General features: G+C 32.1%; 3 protein-coding genes across 5 annotated transcripts; 1 reads left to right on the top strand and 2 right to left on the bottom strand.

Moving 5' to 3' along the window:
* Window positions 1-1151: 1151 nt before the first annotated feature.
* On the bottom strand, window positions 1152-8073 carry LOC111414035 (solute carrier family 66 member 2). 2 transcript variants are annotated; one of them, XM_023045191.2, is made up of 5 exons: window positions 7788-8073; window positions 7599-7735; window positions 7241-7309; window positions 6717-6933; window positions 1152-1578 (listed from the first exon to the last, which is right to left on the bottom strand). In XM_023045191.2, the coding sequence occupies exons 1-5, from the start codon at window positions 7988-7990 to the stop codon at window positions 1386-1388; spliced, it is 819 nt and encodes a 272-aa protein (XP_022900959.1). In that variant the 5' UTR covers window positions 7991-8073; the 3' UTR covers window positions 1152-1385. The 2 variants fall into 2 exon arrangements, with proteins under 2 accessions (XP_022900959.1, XP_022900960.1); XM_023045192.2 differs by lacking the exon at window positions 7241-7309.
* A 387-nt stretch (window positions 8074-8460) lies between these two features.
* On the top strand, window positions 8461-14755 carry LOC111414037 (mitochondrial import inner membrane translocase subunit Tim21). 2 transcript variants are annotated; one of them, XR_002706237.2, is made up of 2 exons: window positions 8461-9345; window positions 9398-14053. XR_002706237.2 is itself a non-coding variant. In XM_023045193.2 (2 exons), the coding sequence occupies exon 1, from the start codon at window positions 8687-8689 to the stop codon at window positions 9293-9295; it is 609 nt and encodes a 202-aa protein (XP_022900961.2). In that variant the 5' UTR covers window positions 8461-8686; the 3' UTR covers window positions 9296-9297; window positions 14390-14755. The 2 variants fall into 2 exon arrangements, 1 of the variants encoding a protein (XP_022900961.2); XM_023045193.2 differs by lacking the exon at window positions 9398-14053 and adding an exon at window positions 14390-14755 and having other exon boundaries at window positions 8461-9297.
* LOC111414043 (transmembrane protein 231) lies at window positions 13971-16397 on the bottom strand. Its single transcript, XM_071196503.1, has 5 exons — window positions 15000-16397; window positions 14779-14942; window positions 14547-14723; window positions 14288-14510; window positions 13971-14235 (listed from the first exon to the last, which is right to left on the bottom strand). The coding sequence occupies exons 1-5, from the start codon at window positions 15136-15138 to the stop codon at window positions 13976-13978; spliced, it is 963 nt and encodes a 320-aa protein (XP_071052604.1). The 5' UTR covers window positions 15139-16397; the 3' UTR covers window positions 13971-13975.
* Window positions 16398-18337: the final 1940 nt, after the last annotated feature.

Below are 18337 nucleotides of genomic sequence, written 5' to 3'. Positions count from 1 at the left end.
TATAAATTGACTATAAAATTATAAAGTTGTTGACGATTAACTGAGGCGAGATAATAGTGAATATAATTAATAATATTACGTATCACTTATAAAAATATTGATATCAAGACTAGTTCAAATTTGTATCGTCACGTTCGTTAGGTACAGATTGTTAAATTCTCGATACTGCGTCCCGCTACATCACAGAAAACGATAAAATTAAACTTACTTTCTTAAAATTAATAAACAAAAATAAATTGTTATAAAATATTTTAAGAAGGGAAAATTTTAATTCAATAATTAATTTATATATTACTTTTTCTGTTGCAATTTCATTTCTTTTCTAAACAGTTAATTACATTAATAATTATTTACGATTTTTTTATATTTCACAAAATTTTTGGTAAGGCACATGGCCACATACCACATTTTTTAACACTTACCTAATAAATTTAATGATTTACGTTTTATTTACTAATCTAATGTACCAAGAAATTAAATGCGGTCTAATATACATATAGATATGTACAAATATTATTTGGAAGATTATTACTTAGGATCATTGTTTAATCAGAAAAAACTTTTAATTACTTTTCATTTCTTCTTATACAAAATATTGAATTTAATTTAAAACAAAAATTTCAAATAATTAATACAAGGTGTTTTTACAAAACACCCTTATTGTAGATTTAATACAAATTCAATGCATGTTTTGGAATGTTGAGCTCTAATGATATGCGATAATTTTAGGAATGTAAAAGGAACTTTCTATTATTGCTAGTTATAATTTTTTTTCAATATTATGTATAAGAAATGAAAATAAAATCATTACGGAATTGTACTAATACATATTTTGTGCAGCTCGCGCGCAAAATAATTTTAAAAATCCGAGCCGAAAAAGCGATTTGTCATAATGTGTGCCTATGGATCAGTACATTAATTTTATTAGAACTCCGCTTAAACTTACTGAATCTTGGTACGTCGAGCTCAACAGACTCAATCGTACGATCACAATTACCATTTGCGTTACCGCCTACAATCACATCTTCTAAAGAATCCTGCAAACCATCTCGAAGACATATATAATCGCCAACGTGAACGTCAGCGTTAATCACTTCTTTATTAATCGAATTATTATTTCCATTTTTAACGGAAATTTCCGAAACCACACTATTACTCGAAGACGATGACGAAGGTGTCGTATTTTTTACATCATAACTATTACTACGAACGGCGAATTTGCAGGATTCGCCGTTAACGGGAACGATAATCGGTTGTTTATCGTTACCATTACATTGTTGTTGTTCTTTTTCCGATTGCTGATGTTCTATTTGTTTGGAGTCGTTTTGTTCTTCATCGACTTTGCCCTCTTTCACGCTACAATCATGCGTCCAAATAATAACTACTCAATCTCCTCGATGAGGACCCCGTTTAACAGGCTCGGTGTTACTTCGATAACAGTAAACTTGCAAAAGAATAAAAATATCGATCGCTACTTGAATACTTCCACAAATCCAAAATTGTATTGGAGCTTCGCGTACTTTGAAGTAGACCGTTTTGAAGATATCTCCGCAGGTCCAAAAGAAAACCATTGTAATACTAATACGAGAAAGAAATTTTAAAAGAAAAATTACCTTTTTTGTGTATCCAGGATATCTGATTATTATATTTTATATCATACAACACATATCAATATACAAATTTTACTTGAGGAGAAATGTGGTGGTAAAATTTTTAAGAGTTTGGTGGATTTAGTTTCAATGGAGAATAGTTTAAGGGAAAGAATGAAAATTTTTTTGATTAGAACCAATAGAAAATAATTTAGTCATATTTTAAATTTATCAAAATTATCAATAATCGGTTTATACACATCTGCTATAGTGAAGATGTGAGGAAAATTTCTTCTAAATTGTTGAATTAGAGGGTTGGATCAAAAGAGTATTTGCCTGAAAGGAGTAGAAGCATTTGCAACCATAGCCATTAAATTTTTTCACTTTGTTACAAATTAAAGAGAAACAGAAATAAGCCATGCGGGGAGAGGAAGGTTCCGTGCAATCGGAACAGACAGTACGTCGCGTCTTTATTTTATTTACATAAAGAAATAAGGCGCGACGTTCTGTCTGAGATGCACCATCTGTTCCAATTGAACGGAATCCCCGTCACCCCACAGAGCTTATTTCAGTTTCTCTTTAATTTGCAATTTCATTAAATCGCTCTTCAAAAATTAGGGAGCTCTAATTTTGAAAAACTGATAACGGAATCCGACATTATTTGACATATTTTGGTCAAATCCGCGAGAAAATCTACCCAGCCGTTTTCGACATAACGGCGTCTTACTAAACCGCGATTTTCCGCGAAACTGTATGGAATATCGAAAAAATAAAATATGCCACTCATTAAGAACACATTACCACCTGTTCAAAATTTAAACTTTTCATACGATAGTTTTTGAGAAAAGAATCGCAAAGTTGACAAAGTTGCCGGTACCGTAAAAAATCGGGTGCTTTTTTCATTTAACTCGCGATAAAAAGAAAACCGTGAATCCGAAAATTTTCAAATTAACATATGTTACATAGAAATGTTCAGTGATTACAACAAACTTTGTCGCATTTTTTTTTATCGAGCGGTTGCTAAGATATCGATCTCTAAAGTGAGGCCTTGACTTTTTGCACGGATAGTAGTAGTTTGTGCGTTTTTTTAAGTTTATGTGTGAGGGTACTGTGAATTTACAGAATCAATATTTGTTCCGCAGAACGTGTCCGCTACAATATTTGATTCATCTTTAATGTACCTGATATCTGATGTGTATTATGTTATGTAACTAAGATATCGTGTCCGACGTGGAGTTTCTTCTGTGGTAAAAAAAATTATGATGATTAGTGATGTCCATGCAAAAAATGTTTAAAGAATTTGTTACTAGTGCAAAATTGCTAACAATTCTCTATCAAAAGTTGAATAATTTATTTAGCTTGAAGAAAATGTTTGAGAAAAAAATACTAAAAATTGTGTTTTATTGTCTATAGTCTGTGATAAAATTGCTCCCATGCCTTTACTTGAGGAGTCTGTCGTCAGTGAAAGAGTAGCTTGTGGTGATGGGTGTGCAAGAGTGACGGATTTTGATAAAAGTTCTTTGGCTGTAATGAAAGAAATGTCGTGATGATGTGTCCAGAAAGTGAATGATTTAAGTTTTTGTGAATAAAGTGTTTTTGATAAAGGATGGGAAGGAGCTAAAATGTTTGGCAAAAATCTGTGATAAAAACTTATCATTCCTAAGAAGGCGTGGTTGGTTTTGGAAATTCAGTTGAAGGGCAAATGCCTTCTGTAGAAATACGCCTTAGGAAATTTAAAGTTTTAACTCAAAAAACACATTTTGTTGGTTGAATATTAATATTGCAAGAACTTAACCTCTCAAACAATTGTTGTAAATGAAGATATGAGTGATAGCCGTTTTAGGAATCTTTCTTAGGAACCATGTGAAGAGGCGACGCTGTAGAAGAAGAAAAGGGTCGGCAGATTGCTAATGCCACCAAATCTGTTCGAATTCTTTTTTTTTTGCGATGTTGTGTTTGTGCACGTCTAAACGTCGGGGGCGACAAAACGGTAAGTGAGTTGGTAACGATTCTGTGTTTAGTGTTATGTTCAACAAAAGGTTTTATAAATTCCGGTGTAGACGGTTTCAAAATAGACAGGAGGGGGTTACTTATGACGCATACTGTATATAATCGAGTAAAAAGGAAACACAAAGAGGTTACAGATAGCTTGGAATTTTCGACTATAGTAGATGGATTGCCAAAAATGAAGTTTTGAGATAGAAAAACGTTCCGCAATTCTTTCTGTCAATGGGTTCTAATTCTACACAGTCTAAAATACACTTTAAACGAAAAAAAAAACGTTTTTATTTTTAATTTTAAACCTGGCATGCAAAGCTATGATTTAAGTATATTTATTTGCTATACAAACTATCAATTTGTATTTATAATTGATTACATAACTATGGCAAGTGATATATCATTGTAAATACAATTTCTTTATAGTTTTATAATACATAATGAAATTGATTCAAATTTAATTAAATTAATAGAATGATAAGTGTGGAGCAACGCTCCTTCTATAACATTTTATCAAATCTCCAACAGTAATTGAGATATCTACTGTGACAGTTAAAATCGGAAACAGTGGAAAATTTCGTACACATTCTAAGCGGCATAAAAAACGCATCACCTAAAATGATGACAAGTTTCAAAGTGCAATAATTTTTGAACGTATTGCTCGATTTGAATAAGGTTTTATTTATTTGAAAAGTCTACCCTTTACCAATATTTCAGCAATGGTGAATAACGCTAATGCGTGTTTTCTTCCCACACTTTGAAGCTTGCTGTGGGGTGCACCGACAAAAGATATTAATTTTAAACATAAGGAGCTTATAGTCTTGTTGGTTCTTCTGTTACTTCTGTTTTTTGTTCAAGTGTCTATTGTTGTTAACACCAAAGTTACAAGCTCTAAAGGATAAATCAGCTTCTACGGCAACGCCATAAGAAATTAAAGCTAGTTATGGAAATTGACGAAAACATTTCAGTGATTTTAGTGCCGTTAACGTCGTTGACTGTTGCTATATAATAAAAATACCTTTATTGATACATTGTAACGACTGTGTTACGAAATCGACAAACCACAGCAGTTGAGATAAGAACTCGTCTGGAGCAAGTGCGTCGGGTGAACGTGAATGAACACACAGTAGGGAGATTTGAAGAAGTGGGGTTGAGATCACAGAGATCAGCAACTGGTCCACAGTTGCTTCGAGAACATCGTGTTGCTCGATTACAATTTGTACGAGATCATGTTCAGTGGACCAATACAGAGTGGTGAAACGTACTGTTCTCAGACGAAGCGAAGTTCGGCTTGTACTCACGAGATGGTCGAGAGAGAGTTTGGAGAAGATCTGTAATGATTTGAGGATGAATCTGCTTCGAAGCATGTACGAAGCTTTATTTTATAAAAGGCAATCTAAACGCGGCTCGGAATATTGAAGTAATTTTGGCTGAACACGTGGTTTCCTTCGGCCCATTTATTGGTGACAAATTCTTGTTCATGCACGATAATGCACGATCCCATACAGCCCGCATAGTGTCCCAATACCTGGATGATTTGGATATCAGCAAAATGGAGTGGCAACACATGTGGGATATGATAAGGAGACGAGAATAGCGCTAAAAGGAGAGTGGAACCAGATTCTTAAAATGAAGAACCTGATTCGAAGGATGAGGGGAGAAAATACCCGTTATTAACATTTTGATTGATTTACTTGTCACAGTTTAATACACTCCAGTACATTTCATCCACATCTATAACTTGCTTTAATTTCAGATGTCGCTGCCGAACAAGTTCCGTTATCTTTTAGAGCTTTTGTTGTGGTGTTAACAACAATAGCAACTTGAACAATAAACAGAAGTGATCAGAACAAACAAGACTACAAGCTCCTTATGTTTAAAATTAATATCGTTTGTCGGTGCACCACACAGCCAGCTTCAAAGTGTAGGAGGAAAATACGCATTAGCTGAAATTGAAGATATACCAAAATGAGGAAGGCACGTACAGAAATATTGGCATAGGGCAAATCGAGCAATACGTTCAAAAGTTATTGCAGTTTGAAACTGGTCATCATTTTAGGTGATGCGTTTTTTATGCCGCTGAGCGTATATGGTCCAAGAGTTTTATCCTTTTCATATAAAAAATTAATTTAACCCGCTCCAAAAGCGCGTTTTTTGTTTTTACAAAAAGAAGTGATTTTAAAATCTGATTAAAACTGCTTCAGTTTTTTGTTCCTACCAAATAAAAGAGTTGTATTGAAAAAGGTCAATCTAGCGATTCTATGTGTAGGGTTGTTTATTAGGTGTGTTTTTTTGGCCGACGCCGATAGATATTGACCAGACAAAACCCGGATTTAGATAGCTCAAAGGATGTTCTTTTCAAGTTGATAAAGGTTTTTGTTAATTCGGTTTCATAACGGCTACACACGCGGTTGAAGTTTGATAATTTTGTGGTTATTCGGTACACAGCGACGTCCTTTATTTTTTCCACTGTTGATATAATTATATTGGCAGAACAGGATAAGATCAGGGTTTCTAGTGATGTATTCAATATTCCACTATCTCTAAAGACAACGAAGATATCGCCTTATAAAATTGGTGGATAAACTAAGGGTAAAAATTTGATTGATTTGCTTTGGCACTGAATACAGAATTTAATTTTCTTCTGTACATTTAGTTTTTTTTCTGATTCTTTTTATAACAGTACATATAATTATTATCTTCAAGTAGAATTTGTATATTGATATTTGTTATATGATATAAAACATAAAACCATATATAACACTACAAGGACAAAAGAAAAATCATTTCCATGTTGATATTGTACATGATAAAAATAGATTAACCTTCGTAACATTTGGAATTGATTTCTCCCACCTAAAGCGATTTTAAGACCAAACCCATTACAGTAGCTAAAAGCAATTCATCACGTTATTGATTCATCCTATTTTTAAAAAATGATAGTCATCCTAAAAGGATTAATTATTTTGTAATACAATTTCCTAATAAAACAATTTTTACATATCACCCATATATACCATAACACCAAACAATTAAACCCAAATAAACTTGTAATCTCACCGATAAGATAGCGCTCACCCACATTAAATAGTAGCTTAATAAAGATATTGTAAATCGACTATGACTCACCTCATTCCTTCAGTGGATTTATTCTTAAAATTTTTTATCAACTGTGGAAGGCCAAGCATTGCTTCAGTAAATACAGCTATGAACCCAACTGTTTCCACAAATATCATATAGCCCATGAAAATGTACATGAGAACTGATGCTACAATTGAGAACACCATCATACAATCGAGATATGATTGAAAATCTGACCAATTCCAAAAATCTCGCATTTTTAAATCTAACAAAAACAAAGTTTCTAAATCAATTTAATTTCTATAAAATCTTAAATTATATGAAAGTGATTTAAAATGTTTAAAACATTTAAAGCTGGTTTTAATTCGATTTTTATTAAAAAAAGGAATGTTTGAATTTAGTGCAAAACAATGATAAACAAGACCAAAGGTTATCAATTTAAAGTTTAAACCAAACTAGAAATAACAAAGATGTAGAAAGAAATAGAGATAGTTTACAAAAGCAAAGGAAATGTCCCAAAATAAAAATGACCCAAAAAAAATTTAAAAAGCGCCTCGTGCAAGCTAATTTACCACAGATACTGTGTGTAGAGCGTGTTTTGGGTTTGGACTGAAGCAATCTGACCACCTCTTTTGGAGTAGCTGCCAAAATCAAATATGTACATGTAGTAAATTTAAAGTTAAATGTGTTCAATAAAAAATAAACTCCAAGAGAAATACACATATATAAAAAAATAAATAAAATTATGACCCCAAAAGTTTTATTTTTATCAAACACAAGATACAAAGCGTGTAAAAAAAAGAAATAAATCTAACTTGCTAAAAATACTAAAGAAATGTTATACATGTAAATGTATAAGAGGAAGAAAGCAATTACTATTAATCAAAGAAAAATAGCACAAAACCATTTTATTAAAGCTTAAAAAAATACCTGTGAAGAGCCTTTGGTGTGCTTGGGATAATTGATTGATGTTACGGATGTGAACACACAAGTGTATCATAGCAAACATTGTGATGTTCATAATGATGCTCTGTATAAGTAGTGGATATTCAAAGTGTCTTCCAAACCTGAGTATAAAAACCATGAAACAACCATTTTTAACCCCATTTTTGTACTCACCAAAACAAAATTCTTAATGTATTCGCTACCAGAAGGGTCAGGCAAACGAGCAAAGAAAATCCTTCTGCGTTTCTTTCTCGTTTTATTTGACGATATTGGGGTACATAAGGGATGACACCCCCAACGATCATAGCACCGGCACATACCCAACCAACGACGTGTCCCACGGTAAGGGACAGTTCATCCGATATCACCCAATCCATTTTGGTTCACTACTAAAATTTGTCGAGGACGCTTAACATGATTCCTTCTACTGATCTATTTTTAAAACATGCACCCACTATGCGTTCCACAACCCAAATGTCAACAGAAATGTCAATTGGAAGTGGTATTTAAATGTTTCTATCTCACTTTAATTTCAATAAACCACATCAATCCGTCTTTGTTCTACGAAAAAGATAGTGCATAGCATACGTTAAAAATAGAATGTCCCAAATATGACTTGCACAAACGGTCCAAAACTATTGATTAATAATGCAAAATTTTAACGTGGCAGCAAAAATGATTAATAATTAATAGATTTGCAATGAAATTATTAATAATTTAAAAGAAATTTTTATTAATTATTATTAACAATCAAATCAAAAACTCCCTAATCAATTTTATATACTATGCTTTAACACTGACAAGTAAAATTTAGGTTACAACATAGAATATACAACAAAAAGTTTACTTAATCCGTTGAATCAATAAAGCATAATTATCACTAATTAATCAATTTATAACAAACATTCCAATAATTTCTACATAATTTAATAATATTTCACAAGGAAAAACAAAAAATTAAATTTTTCTAATTAATTTCATATACTGTGTTTCGTTTAGTCAAGTGACAGGTAAAATTTTTAGGTTATGTTTTTAATCCTACGAAAAAATTTATAAAAGAAATTTACAAAAAAATGCTTTCAAAAGTCATCAATCCATTATTATTATTAAAACGTCGTCAGATTTTATATCCATTAATTACAAGACTAAAAACTACTAAAGCCGTCACAACTTCAACAAGAACCGCTTTAGATACAAATGTAAAACCGTTAGGAGAAAAAGTGAAAGAAACGACGAAAACTGCCTCTTATCTAGGTGTTATATTATTAGGAGTCGGTGTAACCGGTACTTTATTTTATGCGGTGTTTCAAGAACTATTCTCTAGCAAAAGTCCAAATAACATATACACGCAAGCTGTTAAAAAGTGTTTGGCTGATAATCGTGTTGAAGATAAGTTAGGTTCGCCTATTACTGCTTATGGAGAAGAAACTAGAAGGGGTAGAAGACAACATGTTACACATTTAGAATATATTAAAGGTGGAAAAAAGTATATGAGGATGAAATTTTATTTAAAGGGAACGTTCCATAAAGGAACAGTTAATTTAGAAATGATGGAGAATGATAAAGGAAAATATGATTATCGATATTTGTTTATTGAAGTAAATGATTTACTTCAAACAAAAATTGTGTTGGAAGATAATGTGAATAAAAAACCGCCTTTACCAGCTTTTTCATTTGAATAAAGGTATTAAATATTAAATTGTAAATGTATTTCGGAGGTTATTATTTGAGGGTAAAGTCAATGCTAATATTTTGATATCAAAAAAATGATTCTTAATTTTTAGATACAAATTTTATTATATACTGGGTGTCCAAATAAGGGTAAGGAGCAGTTGTATCTCAACAATGGTAAGGCTTAGAGGTTTGAGAAAAAAGTCCTTATCAGCAAATAGATGGAAATTATTTTAAAGTTTGTAATTCAATCACTAGTGGGCGTAACTGCCATAAAGAAACATAAAATTCCCACTATCTTAGAAAATTAGATGATAAACTATAACTTTGACAATATCATTTAATAACTTACAGCATCTAAGTATCATTTAATACAGCATCATTTAGCTTTGCGCCATTTTTTATATCTATCATAATAAGAGAGGTTTTCAAATATTTACATTTTAATAATTCTTGGATCATTCAACTAATTTAAATATTTTTGGTCTTGTTTGAAGGAGCGTTTAATGTTCTTTTAAAAGATATTTTATGTAAAACGGTTTGGCAAATTGGGTAAAAGGCGCTATTTGCAGCGACTTCATATTAGCTTAATCATATCAAGTTACCTTAGCAGACAAATCACAGAGCACAAAAATGTAATTACATAGAGCTTTCTTTCGCACTTTATCCAAGCTTAGGACTGATTCAAAACCATTTTTGATGCATATTTAAAGCCCAACAGGCCAATGAAATAATAAAAATAAACTAAAACACTTAGAATTACTCAAATTATTCGAAATGTCTTCCATCATTCTCGTTACATTCATTTAATCTAGTTTCAATTAAAGTCAAAATTATCAAAGTACCGCGGTTCATGCCAAAATGGCGGTTTGACAGCTTGTTAGTGCACGTCACCACTTATTTACAAAAATAATGCCGTCTTGTTGCCTTTGGAGTTGCAAAAATAGCAGTAAGATGGGTTTTCGACTCTTCATAGTACAACGAGAAAAAAAACAAAGGAAATTTCGCGTAATTTTATCAACACAACGATATAGTTTTAAATATCGCGCATCGAGCTAAAATGGCGGCAAACCGCGGTAGTACATAGAAAGGATGCGCCGCTTAGATTTCAGCCCTGGACACCTTTCTAATGTCTAATGTCATTTTGTTTTTATTGAAAAAAAAACAGGTTTTTTAGTCTACCCGTAGATACAAATCTAAACAAGTAAGATTCGACGAACGCGTCGGCCATGAAAATAGCTTCTTGTTCCTATTGGATGCTTCGGATATTGCTAATCTAAATGCTAATGTATGTTTCGGACCACACGTTCCTTCTTGTTTCCAAGGAAACGTTTTTCAAAAACCTTCCACGATTCTGCATCAAACTCCAACGATTTTGATGCTCTACCTGTCACGTCCAATGTGGGTTTTGCTCGAATCAATAATGCATGTTATGCAAATTTACACCACATACACTACTGAAAGATGCTTCATGTGTCCATACTATTTGTGATAAAAAATTTGGATTTGCCTGAATCATATTTAACACCCAAAGACAATACATAGTTCAGTCTGTTATCATAATTGGTATTTGTTCAAGCCTGATGTAAAACAATGTGGTAGCGATGCATATTCTCTTGCAAAATTGTTTTCGCGATTCCTAGGTCGTCAGAAGTTCAATGTGGGATCGCATTACACATAAGCAACAACATTAATAATACTTTCCGCGATGCTTGTTCTAAAAAATTCTAGAGGTGTACGAATGGGCTGCCAATTTCCCGTAATCGGCTAGCCAACCTTAACCTTCCAGTATACGCGCTTACACAGTATGACGTGGCGGGCCCTATACAGGGTGATTTATTAGCTCACCATCAAACTTTGACATATGATAGCTAATCCAATTACCAAAAAAATGTGAATGAACATATGTCCTATTTCAATTATTTACGAAATTATAACACTTTAAAGTTTTTTGCAGTGAATTTATTAATAGTCAGTAAAATCAAACATTCAACAAAAATAAAGTTGTCATTATAATATGTCAATTTGCTGTAAGGTTTAATTATTACATACAAGAAGAAACCCAAAATGTAAGCTTATAGCACTGAAGAGTATGCTGATATAATTTTCGTGTATGGTTTTTGCAATTGAAATGCTCGACAATCCTGCTCCAGCAAAAGCTATTCGACCGCATGTAGTTAATGTAGAGGACGAAGAAGCTGTAATTAATGCTGTTATTGATAATCCTTCCATCAGCACTCGAAGAATAGCACACAAAATACATCTAAGTCAAAATTTTACATGGCGCGTATTGAACCGCGAAGTCCTTCATACGTATCGTAATGAGAATGTTCAAGCTCTACGCCAGGAGATAATCAGCAACGGTTAGCATTTTGTGAATAGTTATTGCAGCAACATTCCCAAAATAATGACTTATGAATCTGTAATTAAAATAATTACAGATTTTTTTGAACAATACACTTTTTGATTTACTTGAAGATATACCTCTTAATTCAAAATATGTGGTACCAGCACGATGGTGCCTTACCTCATCGCGGAAGAGTAGTTGTCGAGTGGTTAAACCAATATTTTCCAAACAAGTGGATTGGTAATAATGGGCGATTTGCTTGGCTACCTAGATCCCCCGACCTTAATCCATTGGATTTCTACTTATGGGGTCAAATGAAACAAATTGTGTATCAAGTGGAAATTAACACACAAGAACAATTATTAAATAGAATAATACGCTACTGAAATAAGAAGTCAACCAGACATTTTAATTCGGCTGGAGAACTCTTTAATTCGTCTAGGGAGTGCGACAAAAATTACGAAAACTTAATAATTTGTTGTGAGCTGCTTTAGCCCTCTACAAATTCTAATTTTAAAATTTGGGAGGTAAAAAGATACCGAAATTTGTCCTCAACACCCGTGTGACGATAGCAACAAACCTCTAAATACTAAATAGAATACAAATGGCTGTTACTGAAATAAGAAATCAACCAGACATTTTAATTCGGCTGAAGAATTCTTTAATTTGTCGATGCGAAGCATGTATTCTAGCAAAAGGAGGCTATTTTGAACAATATTTATGTGTTTAAAAAAAATTTAGCAGTTAATTATGATATAAAAATTAAAACTTTAAAGTGTTATAATTTCGTAAATAAGTGAAATAGGACATATGTTCATTAAAATTTTTTTTTGGTAATTGGATTAGCTATCATATGTCAAAGTTTGATGGTGAGCTAATAAATCACCATGTATATGCAGTATGTCCGTGAAGTCATTTTAGATTTACAACCATTAGACTATTTCGTGTTGATTCATCAAAACTAGCGCCTCGCCCGCAAGCGACCTCGGCGGAGTGAGGATACATTTTCTCTTATAGGAGACTTACAATTAGTGTCTTTGCCGAGATATATGAGGAACGATTTCGTCTCAAATCGTGTGAGATCGCTTGCGGGCGAGGCCCTAGAATACTCAGAGCTGACTATTTCAAGTTGATTTATCAAAACTAGCGCCTCGTCCGCAAGCGACCTCGGCAGAGTGAAGGTAAATGTTTTCTTATAGGAGACTTAATGTCAGTGTATATCAAGGTATAGAGGTGTCCAGAAAGTCAATGTCAAGCGGGTGCCGGGCAAGAGGCCAACCCATACCTGTTCTGGTAAAAATAAGAAAAAAATTCCATGCCACTTGACTAAACAGGCCATCTTTTGAAATAACTTGCCAATTGTGTTGTACTAAGTTGTCAGTTCTGAAGGTTTGGTTAAGCATAAATGTTTCTAGTTCTAACAATCTAACGCTGAGTAACAACTAAAACTAGACCTAATATTAGCACTGCAACTATCACTAGACGTAGAAGTTGAAACATTCGGGTTTAGTCGTCCGTCTCTTAAGACGCTTTAAACAAATTAAAGCAACACACTTAGAATTATTCAAATTTTATCCAGAAGTATTTGAAATGTCTTCATTCTCGATGCATTTATTTAGTCTAGTTTCGGTAGGAAAAAAATCGCTGCTTGAATTTTAGCCTTGGATACGTTTCTAATGGCATTTTGTATTCTTACCGTCATATTATCCTGGTTGTTGGGTTGAGTTGGGTTGCTTTTCCCGAAAAACTAGGTTAGTCTAAAGACTACATAATTGTGTGTTTTTGGATAAAAAGTTAAATGGAACGGCACCATTTAGTTCATAGACTCTTCTAGATGTTCTCTATAGAGTTCTTTATGGAAATTGCAGAATTTTCTTTCTAGCTTGTTTTATTTATTTTAAACCAAACGGTTTTACAAAAATATCTTTTAAAAAAAAACATAAATTGCTGTTTTAAACAAAATAAATTAGCTAAATGCTCCAGGAGATATTAAAATGTAAATATTTGAAAACGCATTGGCCATGTCGCAATGCAAAACGATGCGGTATTATCCATGCTATTAAAAAATGATTGTAAAAGTTGTAGTTTTATGGCAGTTACGCCCCCTAGCTGTCGAATTACGAACTTCTCAAAATAATTTCTATTTGTTTTGATGATAAGGATCTTTTCCCAAACCTTTAACACTTACCATTGTCGATCTCAGTACTGTTATTGGGACACCCGGTATATAATTTATGTAAAATATAAAATTTGGTTTTTGTGAAATCACTTTAATTTGAAGGTTATAATATCTTATCATTTTTGACACTCAAAATATCAATTGGAGTAAGAACAAAGCCTTTAATTAATCTTTTTTATATTTAATTGGATTTTGTTCATAAAAAACAAATATGTGATTATCAAAAACATAATTTCTAATCTTTTTAATAATCCACCATAAAATAATATAAATTGATATGTATTGAATCCAAGCCCATTTTATTACTTGCCAAAATCCTGGGGTGTAATAAAACATGTGTTCTGGATATTTAATCGTTAATTTTAACGAAAATAATTCGCTTTGACCTCCATACGATTTATAGGTTGATTTTAAATGTGTTGTAACTAAAAAAAATACATAAAAAATTATTTTAGAAACTACATAAAAATAACTCACCATTTTTTTGAAAATAATTCTTAATTATATTATTAAACTTATAACTATCAAAATCGTTTTCATTTATAATGGAAGTATTAAATTCTGTATTAATAATTCTAGGGTGACAAAAAATGGGGTATAGCTGTGATAATTCAAGAATGGAAGAAATATAAATTTGACTGGTATCTTGTAAAAATTCTTGAAGAAGAACTAAAGATTGCATATGTAAACCACAAGTCGCCTAAAAGGAGAACAACAAATAATATTAGCTGTAGATAAAAATGTTTTTTTTTGTACATAAATTTTGATGGTCCCTTATACTTACCTTTAATTTGTAATCTAAAGTAAGTATTAAATCAAATCTTGTTATACTTATACTTTGTGGAAGGTTTAAATGTAATTCAAAATTAAACAAGTCAACCTTCCCATCAAAATTGTTATCTATTTCTACCACCTAAAACAAAGTAAATAATTAATTTAACCATTTTTTTGTTTATTGTTGTTTTTACCTTTATTTCTGAACAAGAATCCTCAAAATCATTATCATCAAAATACGCGAAATTATTACAAATAAATTTTAAACTTATATCATTTGTATGAGCTAAAAAAATGTATTCACCTTTAAATTTTACATCCGGTTGTTCATAAATCGTATCATGTTTTAACCAGAAACCTAAAATAAGTTTTAGTTATAACTATTAATTTTAAAAGTAATGATTCAAGAACTCACCTCGACTATTATAAGAAAATATAAATGGAATAATCACATTTAATAACGTTGTTAGTACAATAAAAAAATTTGCTTTTGAAAATAGATAGTTTTTATAAGTTATTTTTAAACATTTTGAGTATAAATTAACAATTACCATTTTTGTTGGGAATTTAAAGGCTGTTTGCTTAGGTTAGGTTTGTGTAGAAGACAGAAGTTTGCATCATGGGGTTTCTATGGAGACGAATATAAGTGAGGCGTTAGGCAACTTATTTAACAAATTTGCAAAATAATCCAAAAATATTGAATCAAATTGATGAAGAAAATAATATGCCTGACCGAGAGAGTGCTAAAAGAAATGGCATTAAAAAATCCAGCCTCTACAATTATGTCAAAGTAGCACTAGAAAACGGATGGAATAACGTTGAGTTTTCACCAAACTTTAAGAAGTTTCAGATATTTACTAGTAGTGAAATCAAAAATGCTTTGAAACGTTAAACTTACTTATTAAAATGTTCCTCTATGTTTTATGGATTAACACTAAATGCCCGATGCATAGAAGGAAAATAAATTAGCTGGGAGAGATTGGTTCTGGGCGTTTCTGAAACGATATCCCAAACTTTCAGTAAGAGAACACCAAATTAACCAGGCAATATCTCTCTGCAGTACCACTAATATGGATGCATGAATGTTTCAGATTGTGTGGCCCTCGGATTAGTATATCCAAGTGGTTGGATGACTGCAGACAATTTTTTGGAGACGTTAAAGCATGTTACAATACATACAAAATGTTCGCCTGGCAGCAAAATTCTATTGATCATGAATAATCATAATTCACATTTGTGGGTACCCGCAATAGAATATTGCCGATCTAATGGAATTGTAGTATTAACACTACCCCCTCATACTTCTAACAAATTTCATCCCCTTGACAGAACGGTGTTTGGTCCGTTTAAAACCTTTTTCAATCAAGGCGTAACTTCTTAGTTGCTTATGCATCCTGGGCAAACAGCATCGATATATGACCTACCTGTTATTTGCCTATAGTATTGGGATAGGGCTGCAACAGTTACAAACATCCAAGCAGGGTTTAGGTGCACCGGTATTGTGCCATTTAATAAGTCTGTTTTAAAGGAAGAAAACATTTTGTCTTGTTAAGTGAATGAATGAGTACATCAAAATCTAATAATTCCAGCAATAACTTGTAATTGGACATGCTATTAACTTCTCGCAACCAAGTTTTTGTATCTCTTGATATTATTCACCCATTCTCGAAAGCAAGGAAAAGTATTCGGCACCTTGAAACAAAGATAAATGCAGAATAGCAACTGACACGCCAGAAAAAATAGAACTTGAGCAAAGACATGCTAAGAAGAAACCGAAAAAAGAAAAGGTAAAATTTCTAAAACTCAAAACAGCCCAAGACGAGGAGAGTGATGAAGAGGACAAAATTTCTTATCATGACAATTAATCTGAAGATTAACTAGTGTTGAAAGCGATTATGATGTTCCAAATTTAAAGATGTTATTGTGGTTGAAATAGTCTTATCTTTAAATTAAATATCAACTCAACCAATTTTTGTCTGCTTTGTTAAATAGAATATTGTTATTTTTAAGTATTTAAATTCTGTGGTATGTGAAAGGTGTTTAGTTAGCATTTCTTTCATAAATTTTTTCGTTTTTTTAATTGAAATCATTCTTTTTTATGTTAGATATAGACTATTAAACTCTATTACATTCTGATGTAAATTGATTACAATTTGTATTAACAATTCATTTTTTCATGTTTAACATCTGTCTGCGCACGAATCAGATATCTTATGTCTATAGATGTACACGTCTTATATCAATAAATAATAATTATAATCAATATTTACATATTTACAAATACCAAATGTACTACAGACCTACAGAACATATCAATAACAAATTCCAAGAAACGACCAAAATTAAGTCGATCATTTTTCTTTCATATTTATATAGCAGCATTTACTAAGAACTATGAAAAATTCAGACCGTAATTCCAAATATTTGCAAAGTGATATATTGCTTACTTTACATATATGAAGTTATCTCGAAACTAGATTTTTTTTCAATCCATGGGAAACAGAGTTGAAATTTTATTCAACCTATCGAGCTGCAATTTTAACACATTATGCATTGTCGATGGGAGCAAAAGTTTGTCAGTACACCAATAATTTCATATTTTTTTTACTCAATTTTCAAAGAAATAAGAATTGTTGGTTTAAAATCGCTAGTAGTTGGGGTCCATATCCTAGCAGCTAGTCATCATTTTTTGGGAGTCAACCAAAGCATTATAAATGCCAATAACAACGTATAAAAAAATTATAAAACAATCATAAAAAAAATTTGAACTAATGAGAGTTCAATGAATGAATTGCTAATATGACTGATGGCAATAAAAACTTTATGACTAAATACCTTGAGTTAATAATGAACAAATGAATCGTTGGTTAAATAAAAATGTTGCAATGATGACATGTTTAACGTTTATCACTTCAACGAAAATGCATTAATATTTTTTTCATCCAGGACATACAATAAAACTTCTGTCTATTTCATTCATAAACTGAATGTTTCAACGGTAACTTTTCTTTCTGCCTTTATCCCAAAAAATGTATAATAAATTCAATGGATTTCTAAACATTTTCGAGGATGTTCTGGGTTTTCTAAATATATTCAACGATTAATAATAATAACATTCCCTAAGAATTTTCAAAGCCAACCTAAAAATGGTATCAATTACAAGGGAATTAGAAACATTTTTAAAACTTTTCAAGTTTCAGAGAACAATTAATATCTCAAAGATCTGTAATTCAATAAAGCTTCTCTATTTTCATAAAATCTAAATCTTTGCTAACGTTCCATGCGACTCTTTTCAAGATCCTTTTGTTTTTTTTTGATTCTGTCGTGCTAAGGGGAGCGACCCCTCTCATCATTGCGACCTATAAGATCTATTGCAACTTACACCCTCCAAATGTTTAAGGTCCTTGATGCACCTTAGTATTGTTCCACGGTCTTGTTCCCTTAATTCAGTATGTGTCAGGCAAACCTTTCCGAAAATTTTGTGTCCTAGGCGACCTTGGCGACGCATTTAGCTTGTCCAGTGGTAAAGAGATGGAGAGGCATAAAACTTCTTTGGTTTCCTTTTGCAACGGCGTTATCCTACTCTTCGCCTGTTTGTGACCTGGAAGTTCTTTCCAGCTCCAGGCTACATTTGAGTCCACTCATGTGTTAATAATCTGTTTTCAGTGGTTTTTTTGAAGTTCACAGTTTAATTGGGGTGCAATAAAAGGCGTCCTCGTTGTCTCTTTGGCCAGCTTGTCCGCCTTTTCGTTA

Source organism: Onthophagus taurus, chromosome 6 (genome assembly GCF_036711975.1).
Source record: "Onthophagus taurus isolate NC chromosome 6, IU_Otau_3.0, whole genome shotgun sequence".
NCBI classification, from domain to species: domain Eukaryota; kingdom Metazoa; phylum Arthropoda; class Insecta; order Coleoptera; family Scarabaeidae; genus Onthophagus; species Onthophagus taurus.
This window is presented reverse-complemented; position numbering and strand designations above follow the sequence as displayed.

What these genes read in the sequence shown, in the direction of transcription:
- LOC111414035 (XM_023045191.2), bottom strand. Translation starts at nt 7,990, where the DNA reads ATGGATTGGGTGATATCGGATGAACTGTCCCTTACCGTGGGACACGTC. An exon ending in ACACCAAAGGCTCTTCACAG is followed by an intron (nt 7,310 to 7,598) that starts GTATTTTTTTAA and finishes TGATTTTGGCAG; the next exon opens with CTACTCCAAAAGAGGTGGTC. An exon ending in CTCTACACACAGTATCTGTG is followed by an intron (nt 6,934 to 7,240) that starts GTAAATTAGCTT and finishes TGTTTTTGTTAG; the next exon opens with ATTTAAAAATGCGAGATTTT.
- LOC111414037 (XM_023045193.2), top strand. Translation starts at nt 8,687, where the DNA reads ATGCTTTCAAAAGTCATCAATCCATTATTATTATTAAAACGTCGTCAG.
- LOC111414043 (XM_071196503.1), bottom strand. Translation starts at nt 15,138, where the DNA reads ATGGTAATTGTTAATTTATACTCAAAATGTTTAAAAATAACTTATAAA. An exon ending in ATTTTCTTATAATAGTCGAG is followed by an intron (nt 14,943 to 14,999) that starts GTGAGTTCTTGA and finishes AACTTATTTTAG; the next exon opens with GTTTCTGGTTAAAACATGAT. An exon ending in ATTCTTGTTCAGAAATAAAG is followed by an intron (nt 14,724 to 14,778) that starts GTAAAAACAACA and finishes ACTTTGTTTTAG; the next exon opens with GTGGTAGAAATAGATAACAA.